Source organism: Salmo salar, chromosome ssa21 (genome assembly GCF_905237065.1).
Source record: "Salmo salar chromosome ssa21, Ssal_v3.1, whole genome shotgun sequence".
Lineage (NCBI taxonomy): Eukaryota > Metazoa > Chordata > Actinopteri > Salmoniformes > Salmonidae > Salmo > Salmo salar.
This window is the reverse complement of record NC_059462.1, coordinates 34421302-34437046: the sequence shown is the minus strand read 5'-3', so window position 1 is coordinate 34437046 and position 15745 is coordinate 34421302. Positions and strand designations below refer to the sequence as shown.

At 43.6% G+C, this 15745-nt stretch overlaps 3 protein-coding genes and 1 non-coding gene across 7 annotated transcripts in view; 1 reads left to right on the top strand and 3 right to left on the bottom strand.

The window, feature by feature from the left end:
* Positions 1 to 778: 778 nt before the first annotated feature.
* LOC106582252 (60S ribosomal protein L31) overlaps positions 779 to 15745 on the bottom strand; it is a 22967-nt gene continuing 8000 nt past the window's right edge. Inside the window, exons 1-5 of one of the 3 annotated variants that reach the window (XM_014165136.2) lie at positions 6379 to 6611; positions 5428 to 5534; positions 2211 to 2336; positions 1315 to 1427; positions 779 to 999 (exon numbers count right to left, since the gene is read on the bottom strand). In XM_014165136.2, the coding sequence (XP_014020611.1) occupies positions 968 to 999; positions 1315 to 1427; positions 2211 to 2336; positions 5428 to 5534 (378 nt within the window). In that variant the 5' untranslated portion in view covers positions 6379 to 6611 and the 3' untranslated portion in view covers positions 779 to 967. Of the gene's footprint in view, positions 1000 to 1314; positions 1428 to 2210; positions 2337 to 5427; positions 5535 to 5776; positions 5807 to 6378; positions 6612 to 15745 lie in introns of those variants that run through there. The other 2 variants (XM_045704710.1, XM_045704711.1) reach the window with 2 other exon arrangements.
* On the bottom strand, positions 1824 to 1960 carry LOC123729616 (small nucleolar RNA SNORA5). The gene has a single exon (XR_006761263.1). It is a non-coding gene; the product is annotated as a small nucleolar RNA SNORA5 (small nucleolar RNA).
* On the top strand, positions 6652 to 10685 carry LOC106582250 (CCR4-NOT transcription complex subunit 11). 2 transcript variants are annotated; one of them, XM_014165133.2, is made up of 7 exons: positions 6652 to 7448; positions 7603 to 7767; positions 7993 to 8145; positions 9194 to 9408; positions 9518 to 9720; positions 9847 to 9943; positions 10194 to 10685. In XM_014165133.2, exons 1-7 carry the CDS (start codon positions 7130 to 7132, stop codon positions 10389 to 10391), a joined length of 1350 nt encoding a protein of 449 aa, XP_014020608.1. In that variant the 5' UTR covers positions 6652 to 7129; the 3' UTR covers positions 10392 to 10685. The 2 variants fall into 2 exon arrangements, with proteins under 2 accessions (XP_014020608.1, XP_014020609.1); XM_014165134.2 differs by having other exon boundaries at positions 6653 to 7448; positions 9194 to 9396.
* The window catches only part of LOC106582249 (plastin-2), an 18044-nt gene continuing 13196 nt past the window's right edge, over positions 10898 to 15745 (bottom strand). Inside the window, exons 13-16 of the mRNA XM_014165132.2 lie at positions 12079 to 12212; positions 11818 to 11938; positions 11526 to 11650; positions 10898 to 11401 (exon numbers count right to left, since the gene is read on the bottom strand). Of these exons, the coding sequence (XP_014020607.1) occupies positions 11269 to 11401; positions 11526 to 11650; positions 11818 to 11938; positions 12079 to 12212 (513 nt within the window). The 3' untranslated portion in view covers positions 10898 to 11268. The remainder of the gene's footprint in view (positions 11402 to 11525; positions 11651 to 11817; positions 11939 to 12078; positions 12213 to 15745) is intronic.

Below are 15745 nucleotides of genomic sequence, written 5' to 3'. Positions count from 1 at the left end.
ACTTCAGTGGGCAAATGCTCACCTTCGATGGCCACTGGCACGCTGGAGAAGTGTGCTCATCATGGATGAATCCCAGTTTCAACTGTACAGACAGACAGCGTGTATGGCATCGTGTGGGCGAGCGGTTTGTTGATGTCAATGTTGTACCCCATGGTGGCGATGGGGTTATGGTATGGACAGGTATATGCTATGGACAACAAACACAATTGCCTTTTATCGATGGCAATTTGAATACAGAGATGCCATGACAAGATCCTGAGGCCCATTGACGTAACATTCATCCACCGCCATCACCTCATGTTTCAGCAAGATAATGCACAGCCCTGTCAAAAGGATCTGTACACAATTCCTGGAAGCTGAACATTTCCCAGTTCCTCCATGGCCTGCATACTCACCAGACATGCTACCCATTGAGCATGTTTGGGATGCTCTGGATCAACAGTGTGCTCCAGTTCCTGCAAATATCCAGCAACTTCGCAGCCATTGAAGAGTGGGACAACATTCCACAGGCCACAATCAACAGCCTGATCAACTCTATGCGAAGGAGATGTGTTGCACTGCATGAGGCAAATGGTGGTCACACCAGATACTAACTGGTTTCCTGATCCACAACCATACCGTTGGGACCAAAAGATGCAATCTTATGAATATATGGATTTATATCAGTTGAACGAATTTCCTTACATGAACTGTATTTGAGTTAAATCTTTGAAATTGTTGCATGTTTCGTTTATATTTTTGTTCAGTGTATATCCAAACACTATACCAGACACAGACGCTCTAGAAATACATTTATTTTCATGTAAGCATTTCATTGGACGCAGTGTATACCATGTGTATCCCGTACATACAACTAATAAAACTTGAAACTATGTAAGCATAAATTGCTCCATCAAGAATCCCAATTAGTGATTGTATATAATCCAAGACAGCAGTCATATAAATGTATTTTAACACAAGTGAATAATTAATTTTCATCCACATTGACTGTCTGCAGACCTGTAGAGAAAAGAAAATCAGAATCAGTCAAGTCTTTAACAGGCAAATTAGGAAAATAACAGCACAGAACTCACTCTGACTGAAGTAACATTCACAGATCCTCTACTTTCTATACCCATTTGCATGCAGCTGATCTGAAAATAAGGCTGCAACAACTTGTTCTTCAGCGTCACCCACACAGGGATATTTTGCACTTTGTCGGTGACAAAAGTATAGCTAATTTCAAACACACCAGATCACCAACCTCAGAAATGTCAGAGTACACTTCTAGATACTAGTCAGCACAGCACATGGTCAAGCAGGTATTGGGCTTACCTTTGTATGTCGTGACAGGGACGTATGTGACGAGGGTATACAGTTTATTGGGAGAGTCCTCATCTTCATTGCGTTTCCTTGACAGGCGCACACGCATACGGTATGGGACATTCCTGAAATAACATAGAAATTATCAGTTGGCATGAAGAAACTGTCCTTAGTTTTAGTGCATTGCATCTAAGTGCATGGCATTGCAGAACAGTTTATACAGTCATCAACTTGTACTATTTGCACCAACTCTACACCCATCGCCAAGCATACCAGGATATCAGTTTGCTCTGAAGCCAGCCCTGACTGGTCAGCACTGGCTCGGTCAAAGTGGCTATCTGTTGGTGTAACTAGCCTCTACCACTTGATATTGGGACAATACTGCATTAAGCAGATAGGAGGGAGAGTGGTTTTTATTTGGCTGAGAGATGGAGGGGGAGAGAGACACAGAGAGATCCTGATGCTCAACTAACCCTTAGACTTAAAATTGGACAGAATGTGTATCACTGAAATCAATAATCAACTGTCTATAGCACAAATGTATCCCCAACATCCATAGAAAAGGAATGCGAGGCCCATGAACTACAGTTTCACTGTAGCAGCCATTCTGGCCAGTACAGTCCAATATAGAGGAAGCACTGAATTTGACAAGGCTGCAAAGACTTCAGAATTCAGCATAGTCTGGATCATATTCAAGTTAAGTGCATGTCATCACAACACTCCTTGAAGCCACAGCACTAACCTGTTTTAGACTGTACCTGCAACTCATGGTCCCTCAGAGGGTTAGATGACAGTTATCAACTATTAGTTTTAAAATTGAGCAGATCATCAAGGAAAGTCCACAGCCAGCAGTTCCCTGGTACAGAAAAGCTTGTGGCTTCTGATGTAAGAAACAAGGGTTTGCTTACCTCACCCCCTTGGTCCACACAGCCTTGTTCAGGCGAGTGTCGATACGCACGTCAGGGGTTCCCATCTCCTTCATGGCGAACTTTCGTATCTCCTTGAGAGCGCGAGGTGCCCTCCTCTTAAAGGAGCTGAAGGGACACAGGAACAAGAAGCAATGTTAGTTGCATCACCAACCAAGATTATCAAGAGGTTGATACAATATTGTTTCCATGGCAAAAATGAAAACACGAAGCAGAGCTAACCATTTGGCCCTTTAAAAACCTGCTGTATGTCACTTGTCAAAACAAGCAGAGGCAACTTTTATGAGCAACATAACAAGGAAAGCCAATAGCGTGCCTTCAAACCAGACAAATTGGAGTAGTGCGTTGTGGGAAGGTCTTTGTGTTGTGCTGTCTGTCCATCAGAAATGTTGCAACGAAGTATACTATCCATCAACCAAAGCACAGAACAGCGGTTTTACCAAAATGTTCTCCTTACCCCCCCACACTGCTGCGTTGGACATGCGCTTTGGTTTGAACATATTCTTATGACTAGTGCCAGTAAAATACCAGTATCGCAATACTCGTTAGCATCGTGACAAGGAAACAAAACACAAAGTAGATTTAACTTTAGAAAAACAGCCCTAATGTTGGAAACATCATGTTGTCATCCAGAGTCACATTTATTTATATTCCAAGATATAGAACTCAATATTTTACATACAGCAGGTTTTTAAAGGGCCAAATGGTTAGCTCTGCTTCGTGTTTTCATTTTTGCCATGGAAACAATATTGCAGCCCTATTGATGACTATGCCCATAATTGCGTTCCAAAACAAGCATCCACCAAATAACTACAAGGCATAAGCTGTTTTTATTTTACCTTTATTTAACCAGGTAGCCTAGTTGAGAACAAGTTCTCATTTGCAACTGTGACCTGGCCAAGATAAAGCATAGCAATTCGACACATACAACAACAGAGTTACACATGGAATAAACAAAACACACAGTCAATAATACAGTAGAACAAAATAAAACAAAAAGTCTATATACAGTGAGTGCACATGAGGTAAGTTAAGGCAATAAATATGCCATGGTGGCGAAGTAATTACAATATAGCAATTAAACACTGGAATGGTAGATGTGCAGAAGATGAATGTGCAAGTAGAGATACTGGGGTGCAAAGAAGCAAGATAAATAAATACAGTATGGGGATGAGGTAGGTAGATAGATGGGTTGTTTACAGATGGGCTATGTACAGGTGCAGTGATCTGTGAGCTGCTCTGACAGCTGGTGCTTAAAGCTAGTGAGGGAGATATGAGTCTCCAGCTTCAGAGATTTTTGCAGTTCATTCGTCATTGGCAGCAGAGAACTGGAAGGAAAGATGACCAAAGGAGCAATTGGCTTTGGGGGTGACCAGTGAGATATACCTACTGGAGCGCGTGCTACGAGTGGGTGCTGCTATGGTGACCAGTGAGCTGAGATAAGGCGGGCTTTACCAAGCAGAGACTTGTAGATAACCTGTAGCCAGTGGGTTTGGCAACGAGTATGAAGCGAGGGCCAACCAACGAGAGCGTACAGGTCGCAATGGTGGGTAGTATATGGGGCTTTGGTGACAAAACGGATGGCACTGTGATAGACTACATCCAGTTTGTTGAGTAGAGTGTTGGAGGCTATTTTATAGATGACATCACCGAAGTCGAGGATCGGTAGGATGGTCAGTTTTACGAGGGTATGTTTGGCAGCATGAGTGATGGATGCTTTGTTGCGATATAGGAAGCAGATTCTAGATAACATTTTTGGATTGGAGATGCTCAATGTGAGTCTGGAAGGAGAGTTTACAGTCTAGCCAGACACCCAGGTATTTGTAGTTGTCCACGTATTCTAAGTCAGAGCCGTCCAGAGTAGTGATGCTGGACGGGCGAGCAGGTGCGGGCAGTGATCGATTGAAAAGCATGCATTTAGTTTTACTTGCGTTTAGGAGCAGTTGGATGCCACGGAAGGAGAGTTGTATGGCATTGAAGCTCGACTGGAGGTTAATTAACACAGTGTCCAAAGAGGCGCCAGAAGTATACAGAATGGTGTCGTCTGACCCTGTGGCACACCCATAGAGACTGCCAGAGGTCCGGACAACAGGCCCTCCGATTTGACACACTGAACTCTATCAGAGAAGTAGTTGGTAAACCAGGCGAGGCAATCATTTGAGAAACCAAGGCTGTCGAGTCTGCCAATAAGAATGTGGTGATTGACAGAGTCGAAAGCCTTGGCCAGGTCGCTGAATACGGCTTCACAGTAATGTCTCTTATCGATGGCGGTTATGATGTCGTTTAGGACCTTGAGCGTGGCTGAGGTGCACCCATGACCAGCTCTGAAACCAGATTGCATAGCGGAGAAGCCACAACTCGAATGAAAACTAGAGCCACAACATTTTCAGCAGCCTAAGCCCAATAACACTGGTACCTCTTTCCCACAAGGATCAGCATACATCCAACATACAGCATGTACAAAATCAAAACAACGCTAAATGCACTAGCACATTACATTGAGGCAAGGACTGACATTAAGAGTTTCCCTATTGCAAGTGAACTGAGCAGTTGTGCTAGTTGAGCCTGCTCGAAGGTTGCCACATTGGGCAGGTGATACAAATCTAATTAAAAATTCAGTGAAAACAACCAAACTGCAAATTATTCCAGTAACCTAAAACTGATCTCTCGTTCTACCCCATAAAAAATAAAAAAATGAAAGACAGAAAATATATGGCATTTATGGCAGTCGGGCAAGCAGAGCATAATGATTTTTTTCTTCTCTACTGACAACCAACATAAAAGAATTCCAGAACTGATATTTCTGGTTCCTCCCCTATGTGTAAGTTAAAGGCAGGCAATAACGTATATGGCATTTCTTCACGGAAATAAGTTAATTTACATTTTTGTGATCATAATCGTTGGGCAACCAAAAAAACACTCCTGATTTGCCTGATGGGCAAGCGCCTTTCAGACCTTAATCTCAATTTGCTCAAGGTGAGACTTCCTACTTGCATTTGAGCAAAAACTGTTAAATCTACTTGTTTACTGCTACAGCCCAGCAAATTGACTATCCAGCAAAGAACAGCAATCACAGCAGCAAAGACATCTTGCAAGCGGAAGAAAACATACAGCACTTCATGAAAACCTAGTGCAGGGAACCCACTTTCATAACTCAACAGTAGCGGAATGGTGTCATGGCCCCAGACAGTGTACTCACACGCCATGTATGCGCTTGTGGATATTGACCGTGTACTCCCTGGTCACAACCTCGTTGATGGCAGAACGCCCCTTCTTTTTTTCACCGCCCTTCTTGTTTGGCGCCATCTATGAAAATACATAACATAAAACATTGATAAACCTTTAGCTCACTTACATTCAGCTTGGAAGACATGCATTTCTCTAGTGTCCACTGTTTATTTGACTTACTACAGTGTGGCATTTCTACCAAGCCACTGACTGAGCTTGTGGCTACTTGACTGGTTATGCTTTGCCATGAAAGTAATCAGTGACAAGTGAAGTGTAATGGTACATTAAGTTACTATATAAAATATATGTCATGGGTTTACCTGTGGTGTATTCATTAGTTGGATTCCGTTCAAAAAGTTGTCTGTTACAAAACGTTTTGAAACAGAAACTCTTTACTCTAGGAACCAAACCTACCTGAATGTCCAATAGAAGCTCAGGTTTTCGTTGCAAAACTTTTGCCACGTAATCTGCCTCAGATAACAATTGAGCCAGGTAACCAGTGTTGATATGGCAATTTTGTCTGATGAGGCCAGGCACTATGGCCAACTTCAGCTAGCTAATGATGCCGGCGTATATTGATCTAATTAGCTGGTTTCACTGTGATTGCACATTGACATCAAAAAACTGTGAACCAGAAATTGTGGGCCTCAGACAAAACGTTAAACATAGCACGAATGCGCTCTATAACCGAGACATTTATGACAGAATAGCTCCGTTTAGCTGACTACTGGTTGCATACTGGTGGCTACACATTTCCATATACATTTACAATTGATCCTTTGGGCATAACCCATTACAATTACATCGTTTAAGGAGTTCAGTGTCTCATATTGTAATTATGTGAAGAAAACGATGGACTACATAAGCGCAGGGCCAGGATGAAGTTGGATAATTAACACAAATTTCCCAAAACAATACTCACACTGCCCGAGAAATGTCGGAAAGGAAGTTGCAAGGGCTTGTGGGCACTAACGAGAATAATAGGTTCACATCCGCGTCGTTAATAATAACATACATAATTTGTTGCAGTGCGTTTACAAACTAAAATTAATTGACACACAATTTGTAAGAAATGCTTTATCTGTAATTTGTAGACAAGTGTTGTTGTAGCCACGAAATGTCCAGAGCAAGCAGAAAAACACGAATAATCTACTGTACTATATCTCCCAGAATGCACGTTGTTACCGGGGTCGTGTCAAAGGTCAAAACTCTACGCTCCAATGTTGTGAACGAAGTGGAAACTGATGAAGAATTTGACAGCCAAGAAAAGCTAGCTAATTTACTTCTTATTTAACCTTTGAGAATAAGCAAATTAATGCTTTTAGATCATTAAGATTGTTATGTACATTTTTTTGACCAAGGTCGATATTGTTAAGATGTATAATTTTGTTTTATAATGACTTTAGTCTTTACTGACAAACTAGCAAGCTAACTAGCTAGAGCTAATAACATTTACTAACGTTAATTGTTAACGTTAGCTAGCTGTCCATATCTGCACTCCGGTGGAGTTCATGGAAATGTAACGAGCTTATTTTTCAGTTTTAGAGTATGAACTGAATAATGCTATTTACCTGTAATTATTAAAGACTAATAGCAAGCAGTGATTGATCATTTTAGTCACGTAGCTAAAAGCTAGCAGCTTGTTACTGTAGCCATCACTACACATAGGAAAAATGACACTCGCCCCGAAGGAGCTGTCCAACCTCTTGGGAATCATCTCTGAGGAAGCTTGCACCAACACTTTTGAAAGTCTGTCAACCGCGTTTCATCATTACTTCGCAAAGGCCGAACATTTCCGAGTGGGTTCGGTGTTGGTGATGCTGCTGCAACAGCCAGATCTTCTGCCCAGCTCTGCCCAGCGCCTCACCGCCCTCTACCTTCTCTGGGAGATGTACCGCACAGAGCCTCTTGCCGCCAACCCCTTTGCCGCTGTCTTTGCTCACTTGCTGAACCCCTCACCAGTTGGGGAGGAACAGGAGAAACAACTGTCAGGTGAGTGCGTCTAGACTCCTATCAGTGTGCATAGTGATAAGTATTGTTAAAAGTGTGTGTTGCTTTCATCCACAGGTATTTAAGTAATGTCTCAACCCAGGTCTATGCTGAACATCGACATTTGAGTACTTACTGATCATTTTACTGTCCACAGGATTCTTGCCACCCATAACACAACCTGAGAAGTTCTTCCTCTCCCAGCTGATGCTGGCACCTCCAAGGGAACTCTTCAAGAAGACCCCCAGACAGGTGTCATGCATGGACACGGGGAACATGCCACAGTCCATAGACATTAGTGGGCTGCAGTTGGCCTTGGCAGGTACAGTACCAAAATGTATGCACTCATGTTTGTTGTATTGAGGATGGTTATAGAACCTCAAGAATTTTAGGCAGCTCAAAAAGAGTTATTTGCCTGTGTTGAGACATAACACCTCTCATATCCTTACTGTAGTACAACAGACAGTTCTTTACACTTTATTATGCTGCATTTCTAACACTTAATATGTAAACTCTCTTATCTCTCTCTCTCTTCTTGACCCTGCAGAGCGCCAGTCAGAGCTACCCACCCAGAGTAAGGCCAGCTTCCCCAGCATCCTCAGCGACCCGGACCCAGATTCCTCCAACTCTGGGTTTGACAGCTCAGTGGCCAATCAGATCACAGAGTCCCTGGTGACTGGGCCTCGACCTGCACTGGAGAGTAAGTGGAGCATTTAATCAATCACGATGTTATGAGTCTATCAGTTATGTTTATGGAGGACATACAGTACCAGTCAAAAGTTTGGACACACCTACTCATGTAAGGGCTTTTCTTTATTTTAACTATTTTCTACATTGTAGAATAATAGTGAAAACATCAAAACAATGAAATAACACATATATAATCATGTAGTAACCAAAAAAGTGTTAAACAAAAATGTTGCTCAATTGGTATCAAGAGACCTAACGTGTGCCAGGAAAACATTCTCCACACCATTACACCACCACCACCAGCCTGTACTGTTGACACCAGGCAGGATGGGGCCATGGACTCATGCTGCTTACGACAAATCCTGACTGCCGTCAGCATGACGGGAACTGGCATTCGTCAGACAAAGCAATGTTTTTCCACTCCTCAATTGTCCAGTGTTGGTGATCGTGTGCCCACTGGAGCCGCTTCTTCTTCTTTTTAGCTAATAGGTATAGAACCCGGTGTGGTCGTCTGCTGCAATAGCCCATCCATGAAAAGGACTGACGAGTTGTGCGTTCCGAGATGCCGTTCTTCACACCACTGTTGTACTGCGCCATTATTTGACTGTTTGTGGCCCGCCTGTTAGCTTGCACGATTCTTGCTATTCTCATCAACAAGCTGTTTTCACCCACAGGACTGCCACACGTTTTTTGTTTGTCACACCATTCTCTGTAATCCCTAGACACTGTCGTGCGTGAAAAGCCCAGGAGGCCGGACGTTTCTGAGATACTGGAACGAGCGTGCCTGGCACCGACTATCAACGTCATTTAGGGAACTCATTTTGCACTTTCTAATGTTCAATCGAACAGTAACTAAAAGCCTCGGTGTCTGTCTGCTTGCTTTATATAGCAAGCCATGGCCATGTGACTCACTGTCTGTAGGAGCGAACCATTTTTGTGAACTGGGTGGTGTACCTAATAAACTGGCCACAGAGTGTATATAGGATATCCCAAGTATCACGTAAGCCAAGCCACATACCCATTCTGTAACAGCTACCTATGACCCTCCCTCTCCCCAGGTCACTTCCGTCCAGAGTTCATCCGGCCGCCCCCTCCGCTGCACGTGTGTGAAGACGAGCTGGCGTGGCTGAACCCCACGGAGCCAGACCACAGTGTGCAGTGGGACCGCTCTATGTGTGTAAAGAACAGCACGGGCGTGGAGATCAAACGCATCATGGCCAAGGCATTCAAGAGCCCGCTGTCTGCCCAGCAGCAGTCACAGGTGAGTAGACAGGTACACTGTCTACTCAAAACTGTATTTTATATATTTCAAATATTCTTAACCTTCGTTTGTGAATTCAACCTGAATGTCTCTCTTAATATTGCTGCCTCTTTCCCTACAGCTCCTGGGTGAGCTGGAAAAGGATCCTAAACTGGTGTACCACATCGGTCTGACCCCGGCCAAGCTGCCCGACCTGGTGGAGAACAACCCTCTGGTGGCCATTGAGATGCTGCTCAAACTAATGCAGTCCAGCCAGATCACTGAGTACTTCTCCGTCCTGGTCAACATGGACATGTCCCTGCACTCCATGGAGGTGGTCAACAGGTGGGGACTTTGGATAGAATTTGATTTATACAATTCAGTTGTCTACAATCAGTTTTCAATATAGGTATAGTTTTAAAATGTGTTTATTTTTCTGTTTATTTATGAGGTAATTTTTTGTGTGCACAGGCTGACAACTGCTGTGGACCTCCCACCAGAGTTCATTCATCTGTACATCTCCAACTGTATCTCCACATGTGAACAGATCAAAGACAAGTACATGCAGGTAAGGAGGACTGTGGAGGGGCCATGGCAGGAGCCTGTAGATTGCTGTTTGACCTGTCAGTCACATTGAAAAGCTTGTCTTACAGGAGGATGCATGCCACTTCCATTCTCAGAAAATTGTAACAGGAAGTTCATTTGTGGGTTGTCCCCGTTCAAGGTGACTGTTCACTACTAATGTTAGTCGATGCTCTAACTGTGTTTGCCAGTGTTCCAGATGTGTCTGTGTAAATCCTCTCTGTTTCCATTGGCAGAACCGCCTTGTGCGCCTGGTGTGTGTGTTCCTGCAGTCTCTGATCCGGAACAAGATCATCAACGTGCAGGACCTGTTCATCGAGGTGCAGGCCTTCTGCATTGAGTTCAGCCGTATACGTGAGGCAGCTGGCCTCTTCCGCCTTCTCAAGACCCTAGATACAGGAGAAACCCCCCCTGAGGCGAAACCGGCCAAGTAACAGTACATATAGAACGTGGCACTAGCCTGTCCTGCCAAATAACACCCCCAAGGGAGTAAGCCCACAGAGGCAATATCCGCTAAATAGCGCTCCAAGAGATACTGACCAAGGCTGTATTACCAGCCAGACAATCCTCACGATCTCACCAGTACCCACCTGGAGTCAGGTTTGAACTCAGTTACTGTTCTTCCCTCTCTTTTCTGGACAAAGATATTTTGAAACAGTGTTTTTTTTTCCCCTTCAGAGATTGAAGCTTGTCGGTTTTGTTTCATTAAATGGATATGTGATGAACCATCTGGATTTTTGGCTTATATTTTCTACAGTGAGTCATACTGTACATGCAAATATAGGATTGGTGGGTTCTGTTTTGAATGTGTTCTCTATGTTTAAGTGAACTAGATGGTTTATCACATGAGTAGATTCTTAATGCAGAACAACTATTTGTAAGTAGGCTGCTCATACTGTACAGGTGTAGAATATGTGTATTACAATACGTGTGAACAAAACCAAGTAACATTCTTTTTTAATACAAAAAAAATCATCAGTTTCCCTGATGTCTTTATTTTCAGTCTGTAAGCAAAATGGTCTCTATTTAAAATTGAAAAACACATCATTAATAGCATCAATTAAAGAAGTAAAAAGTAAAGTTAGAAAGAGCTTAATCTCGTATCAAAATAAAATGCTTGACTTTGTGATATTATCCAGTTTTATCTGCTCTTCGCTATATTAGGCCTGAGTTTTGAATCCGTGATTTCCTGACATACTAGCTATATTATTGAAATTGTCTTGACTTAGTGAGCTAGTATTCTCTTTTCCCTGATTCTGGTTGTTGTGCTGATAACAGCTTCAGGTGATGTGTTCTGTGGTGTCGTGACCCCTACACCCTCTTCATGCCCCGGGCCATCAGGCAGGCGAACACCGTCATCACCATCTTAGGTTTGACCTCCACCAGGTCCTCAGGCAGGGCGTACACCCGCGCTCCGATCTTCCTGGCCATGGAGATGGCATACCTGACAACAGGTAGGATTAAGAGGAGATGTGTTAGTGGGGATATCTTTACATCTGTTAACTTGAACGTTTCCTCTCTTTCATCAAGCTAGTACCTAAATTTGATTATCATCACATAGTACGTACTTGGCGTTATTGAGCTTCTCCTCATCAGTCAGGTCCTCCACCTTGATTAGGTCATAGCGGATAGAGCCTGGCTGGATGGCATCAATCAGGTCCAGGACTGGCATACTGGTGGCAATGGACCCATCCTACAGAGGCACAGACACACACACACACACACACACACACTGAGAGCTATTGCTGTTGAGGGTGCTGTATTTGTATTTTCTCTACTGCTTAGTGACTAAATGAAGTCTAGAACTTAAAAAAAGGTACCATGGTCAGGAAAATGTTCAACAGCAGAGGTACAGCCTACCTTGAATCCAGAGATGGTGCCTTTGCCAGCCTGTGTGAGTGTATCGTTGACCCAGGTGACGATGGTGTCATCATTCACCTTCTGCCCATCACCAAGCTCCTCCAGAATGTTCAGTGTGTACCTGAGAGAAAGAGATGGATCCTTCTAAATGTGGAATTATGGAGTATGCATTGGGCCTGCATAGGGGTTTTTCCTGATCACATGACCGGAACAGGAAAAATGTATAATCTGAAGCATTTTAACAGTATTCTGTTGCATTACCTCCTCATCAGCTGCCACAGCAGCGCCTGGGTGAGTTTTCTGTTGCCTTCATTCAGGTCCTGTCCAGCGATGCCAACCAGGGAGAACTTGGCCTCCTTCTTCCCAAGCTCCACTGCATAGTTACAGTTCTCCAACTGGCACAGACAAACACAATCAATCAATCAGTAATCAGTCAATCAATTGAAAAGCTTCTATGAAAATCTGTATAAATCAAAAATAAACAACAGTTGGACTGATCCTACAACCTTCTTAGACTCAACAACACTGAAGCAATTATCAGCAGACAAAAAATAATTACTAAAAACAGATCACCCCCCCAAAAAATATTAGATACTGTTAAAATGTTTGCGTGGAGAAAAACACCAGGAATGGACGGGCTTCTCATAGAATTTTATTTAACATTTTGGGACAAAGTATCACCCTTATTTTCACAAATGACAACACAGGTCACTCAATTCAGTGCTTCTAGTTCCATGTATCAAAAAGGTTTCTCAGTTATATTAAAACCAGGAGAATCTGGAGAGTAAACTGCTGATCACACACCTGTAAGTTTAATAAATTGTGACAAAAAATAACAGCAATAGAATGGGAAAAGTCTTACTAGACTTGATCCATATCAATCAAACACAGTTTATTAAGAATAGACACAAACAAATACAATAACATGTTTCAGTTTAATACAATACGCTAAAAAACTAAATATAGATTTATCAATTTTATTTTATTATTTTTTTATTTCACCTTTATTTAACCAGGGAGGCTAGTTGAGAACAAGTTCTCCTTTACAACTGCGACCTGGCCAAGATAAAGCAAAGCAGTGCGACACAAACAACAACAGAGTTACACATGGAATAAATAAACATACAGTGTGTGCAAATGAGGTAGGATAAGGGAGGTAAGGCAATAAATAGGCCATAGTGGCGAAATAATTACAATTAAACGCTGGAGTGATAGATATGCAGAAGATGAGTGTGCAAGTAGAGATACTGGGGTGCAAAGGAGCAAAATAAAATAAACAACAGTATGGGGATGAGGTAGTTGGATGGGCTATTTACAGATGGGCTATGTACAGGTGCAGTGATCTGTGAGCTGCTCTGACAGCTGGTGCTTAAAGTTAGTTAGGGAGATATGAGTCTCCAGCTTCAGTGATTTTTGCAGTTTGTTCCAATCATTGGCAGCAGAGAACTGGAAGGAAAGGCAGCCAAATGAGGAATTGGCTTTGGGGGTGACCAGTGAAATATACCTGCTGTAGCGCGTGCTACGGGTGGGTGAGGCTATGGTGAATAGTGAGCTGAGATAAGGTGGGGCTTTACCTAGCAAAAGACTTATAGATGACCTGGAGCCAGTGGGTTTGGTGACAAATATGAAGCGAGGGCCAGCCAACGAGAGCATACAGGTCGCAGTGGTGGGTAGTATATGGGGCTTTGGTGACAAAACGGATGGCACTGTGATAGACTGCATCCAATTTGCTGAGTAGAGTGTTGGAGGCTATTTTGTAAATGACATTGCCAAAGTCAAGGACCGGTCGGATAGTCCGTTTTTTACGAGGGTATGTTTGGCAGCATGAGTGAAGGATGCTTTGTTGCGAAATAGGAAGCCGATTCTAGATTTAATTTTGGATTGGAGATGCTTAATGTGAGTCTGGAAGGAAAGTTTACAGTCTAACCAGACACCCAGGTATTTGTAGTTGTCCAGAGTAGTGATGCTGGACGGGCGGGCAGGTCTGGGCAGCGATCGGTTGAAGAGCATGCATTTAGTTTTACTTGCATTTAAGAGCAGTTGGAGGCCATGGAAGGAGAATTGTATGGCATTGAAACTCGTCTGGAGGTTAGTTAACACAGTGTCCAAAGAAGGGCCAGAAGTATACAGAATGGTGTCGTCTGAGTAGAGGTGGGTCAGAGAATCACCAGCAGCAAGAGCGAAATCACTGATGTATACAGAGAAAAGAGTTGGCCCAAGAATTGAACCCTGTGGCACACCCATAGAGACTGCCAGAGGTCCGGACAACAGGCCCTCCGATTTGACACACTGAGCTCTGTCTGTGAAGGAGTTGGTGAACCAGCGAGACAGTCATTTGACAAACCAAGACTGTTGAGTCTGCCGATAAGAATGTGGTGATTGACAGAGTCGAAAGCCTTGGCCAGGTCGATGAATACAGCTACACAGTATTGTCTCTTATTGATGGCGGTTATGATATCGTTTAGGACTTTGAGCATGGCTGAGGTGCACCCATGACCAGCTCGGAAACCAGAATGCATAGCGGAGAAGGTACGGTGGGATTCGAAATGGTGGGTGATCTGTTTGTTAACTTGGCTTTCGAAAGACCGTAGAAAGGCAGGGTAGGATAGATATAGGTCTGTAGCAGTTTGGGTCTAGAGTGTCTCCCCCTTTGAAGAGGGGGATGACCACGGCAGCTTTCCAATCTTTGGGGATCTCAGACGATACGAAAGAGAGGTTGAACAGGCTAGTAATAGGGGTTGCAACAATTTCGGCGGATCATTTTAGAAAGAGAAGGTCCAGATTGTCTAGCCCGGCTGATTTGTAGGGGTCTACATTTTGCACCTCTTTCAGAACATCAGCTATCTGGATTTGGGTGAAGGAGAAATGGGGGAGGCTTGGGCAAGTTGCTGTGGGGGGAGCAGGGCTGTTGACCGGGGTAGGGGTAGCCAGGTGGAAAGCATGGCCAGCCGTAGAAAAATGCTTATTGAAATTCTCAATTATCGTGGATTTATTGGTGGTGACAGTGTTTCCTAGCCTCAGTGCAGTGGGCAGCTGGGAGGAGGTGCTCTCATTCTCCATGGACTTTACAGTGTCCCAGAACTTTTTGGAGTTTGTGCTACAGAATGCAAATTTCTGTTTGAAAAAGCAAGCCTTTGCTTTCCTAACTGCCTGTGTATATTGGTTCCTAACTTCCCTGAAAAGTTGCATATCGCGGGGGCTATTCGATGCTAATACAGAACGCCTCAGGATGTTTTTGTGCTGGTCAAGGGCAGTCAGGTCTAGAGTGAACCAAGGGCTATATCTGTTCCTGGTTCTACATTATTTGAATGGGGCATGCTTATTTAAGATGGTGAGGAAAGCACTTTTAAAGAATAACCCGGCATCCTCTACTGACGGAATGAGGTCAATATCCTTCCAGGATACCAGGTCGATTAGAAAGGCCTGCATCGCTGAAGTGTTTTAGGGAGCGTTTGACAGTGATGAGGAGTGGTCATTTGACCGGAGACCCATTACGGATGCAGGCAATGAGGCAGTGATCGCTGAGATCCTGGTTGAGGACAGCAGAGTTGTATTTGGAGGGCAGGTTGGTTAGGATGATATCTAAGAGGGTGCCCGTGTTTACGGATTTGGGGTTGTACCTCGTAGGTTCATTGATAATTTGTGTGAGATGGAGGGCATCAAGCTTAGATTGTAGGACGGCCGGGGTGTTAAACATGTCCCAGTTTAGGTCACCTAGCAGCACGAGCTCAGAAGATAGATGGGGGGCAATCAGTTCACATATGGTGTCGAGGGCACAGCTGGGGGCAGAGGGTGGTCTATAGCAAGCGGCAACAGTGAGAGACTTGTTTCTGGAAAGGTGAATTTTTAGAAGTAGAAGCTCGAATTGTTTGGGCACAGACCTGGATAGTAAAACAGAACTCTGCAGGCTATCTCTGCAGTAGATTGC

What these genes read in the sequence shown, in the direction of transcription:
- LOC106582250 (XM_014165133.2), top strand. Translation starts at nt 7,130, where the DNA reads ATGACACTCGCCCCGAAGGAGCTGTCCAACCTCTTGGGAATCATCTCT. An exon ending in ACAGGAGAAACAACTGTCAG is followed by an intron (nt 7,449 to 7,602) that starts GTGAGTGCGTCT and finishes TACTGTCCACAG; the next exon opens with GATTCTTGCCACCCATAACA. An exon ending in TCCATGGAGGTGGTCAACAG is followed by an intron (nt 9,721 to 9,846) that starts GTGGGGACTTTG and finishes TTGTGTGCACAG; the next exon opens with GCTGACAACTGCTGTGGACC.